This window comes from Meriones unguiculatus, chromosome 17, assembly GCF_030254825.1.
Source record: "Meriones unguiculatus strain TT.TT164.6M chromosome 17, Bangor_MerUng_6.1, whole genome shotgun sequence".
Lineage (NCBI taxonomy): Eukaryota > Metazoa > Chordata > Mammalia > Rodentia > Muridae > Meriones > Meriones unguiculatus.
In genome coordinates, this window is record NC_083364.1 from 91,814,871 (window position 1) to 91,816,637 (window position 1,767).

General features: G+C 39.8%; 1 protein-coding gene across 1 annotated transcript; it reads right to left on the minus strand.

The window, feature by feature from the left end:
* Window positions 1–993: 993 nt before the first annotated feature.
* Window positions 994–1,308, minus strand: LOC110539718 (keratin-associated protein 19-5-like). Its single transcript, XM_021626527.1, has one exon. It carries the CDS (start codon window positions 1,306–1,308, stop codon window positions 994–996), a length of 315 nt encoding a protein of 104 aa, XP_021482202.1.
* Between the last annotated feature and the right edge of the window lie 459 nt (window positions 1,309–1,767).

A 1,767-nucleotide genomic window follows, 5' to 3' on the forward strand; every position in this document is an offset into this window, starting at 1 on the left:
ACCCATGAGCGAGCTTCCTATGACTCGGATAATAGTGTTTTATACTATAAAGTGACTGAGTTTCTTAATCCACAGTTCTCTGATGACTTATATATGCTCAACGCTGTCATGTACACTGAATATATAATGATGAATGTGCAGGCACAGACCTAGAAGCTTGGGTCTATTTCCCTAAATCAATAAAAATGAAACCAAGTGAAAGAACCCAGTAGCAGGGAGACAAATACCATTTACATGATGTATCTAAAAATAGACATATTCACAGAACCAAGGAGCAAAATGGTGCCTAGCAAAAGCTGGGTAGAAAGAGAAATGGAGAATTGCTGATAAAAGGGTCAAAAGTTTGGATTAAACAGATGTATAGGGTCTAAAGATCAGCCAAACAGCATCTACCAATAGTCTACAGTAAGTGGTACACTTAAAATTTGTTACAAGATTTAGCTGTGACTTCAACCTGGTTGGCAAAGTGCTTTCCTGCATGCACAGTCCCTGGTTTCAACTCCAGCATCCCACATACCAGGCATGGTGGCACACAACTATAATCCCAACACTCAAGAGGTTGAAGCATTGAAGTCAATAGTTCAAGGTTATCTTCAGCTACACAGTGAGTTCTTGGCCAGATTGGATGACATGAGTCCCTGTCATTTTATTAAGTATTTTTAAGTTCTTACTATAGTCAAATAACGTTTTGAAAAAAAAAAAAAGAAACCATTTACTATATAATTGAAATTAATTTATTGAAACATAAAAGTTTGTTTTATATTGTTATAACAAAAAAAAAGATTAATAACTTGAGAAATAAGATTCCAGATTATTCTATGAGAGGGGTTTCTCTTGCTTTTGTCTCTTGCTTCTGGAGTTTTCTCTCAGATCTGAGTCTTGATCTTGAAGGGAATTCATCGGGCAGCCTCTGCTGATGTATATGGCTTATTGAGAATTCAGCAGAGCAGTTGATGTGAAGATTCCAATAGTTCCAAGGACTAATTTCACTCTTCAGTAGAAGCTGGAGAAGCCATAGCTCCCAAAAGATGAGGGATGGTAGTAACCATATCTGCGGTTTCTGTAGCTAGAACCATATCCATAGCCTCCAAAGCCATAACCATTGCCCAGTCTATGGAAGCTGCCACTTCCACAGCCATGGCTATAGCCAAGGCCATTGAAGCTTCTATGGTTGTAGCCATAGCCCAGGCCACTGATACCTCCATGGCCATATCGAAGGCCACTAAAGCCTCCATAGCCATAGCCCAGGCCACTGATACCTCCATGGCCATAGCCTTGGCCTCCATAGTAGCTGCTGTAGTAGCTCATGATGTAGGGAAGTGCAGACTGGTCTAGAGGTTGAGGATAGGTTTCTTGCCTGTGATAGTCACCAACCTCTCCCAGGTTTTATACCCTCACTGGTAGGTGGGGCAAGCCACAGGGGATTACACCATTCGTGGAAATGGAGTTGCGTAAGAAGAATCTCATCTACCTTATTATGTAAAACTTTAGGACAATTTCTTTCACTAATTAAAGATATTTTCATTTGGTTTCTGTGAAGTTTGAATTCCAATGGTGATGCTGCTACCTTCAAAGGCCAATTCTTTGGTCCTCTTGTTTAAAGGTCTATAATAGGACATTAAAGCATCAATCTCCTCCAGTTTCATCACTTAGAATAGTTTATTCATTACAGCCCTTTCCCAGTACCTCTGATATGGCTTCTACCTAATTTACTCATTACAAAGGTATCCAATGATAACCTACTGCATTTTGTCCAACATGTTGGAG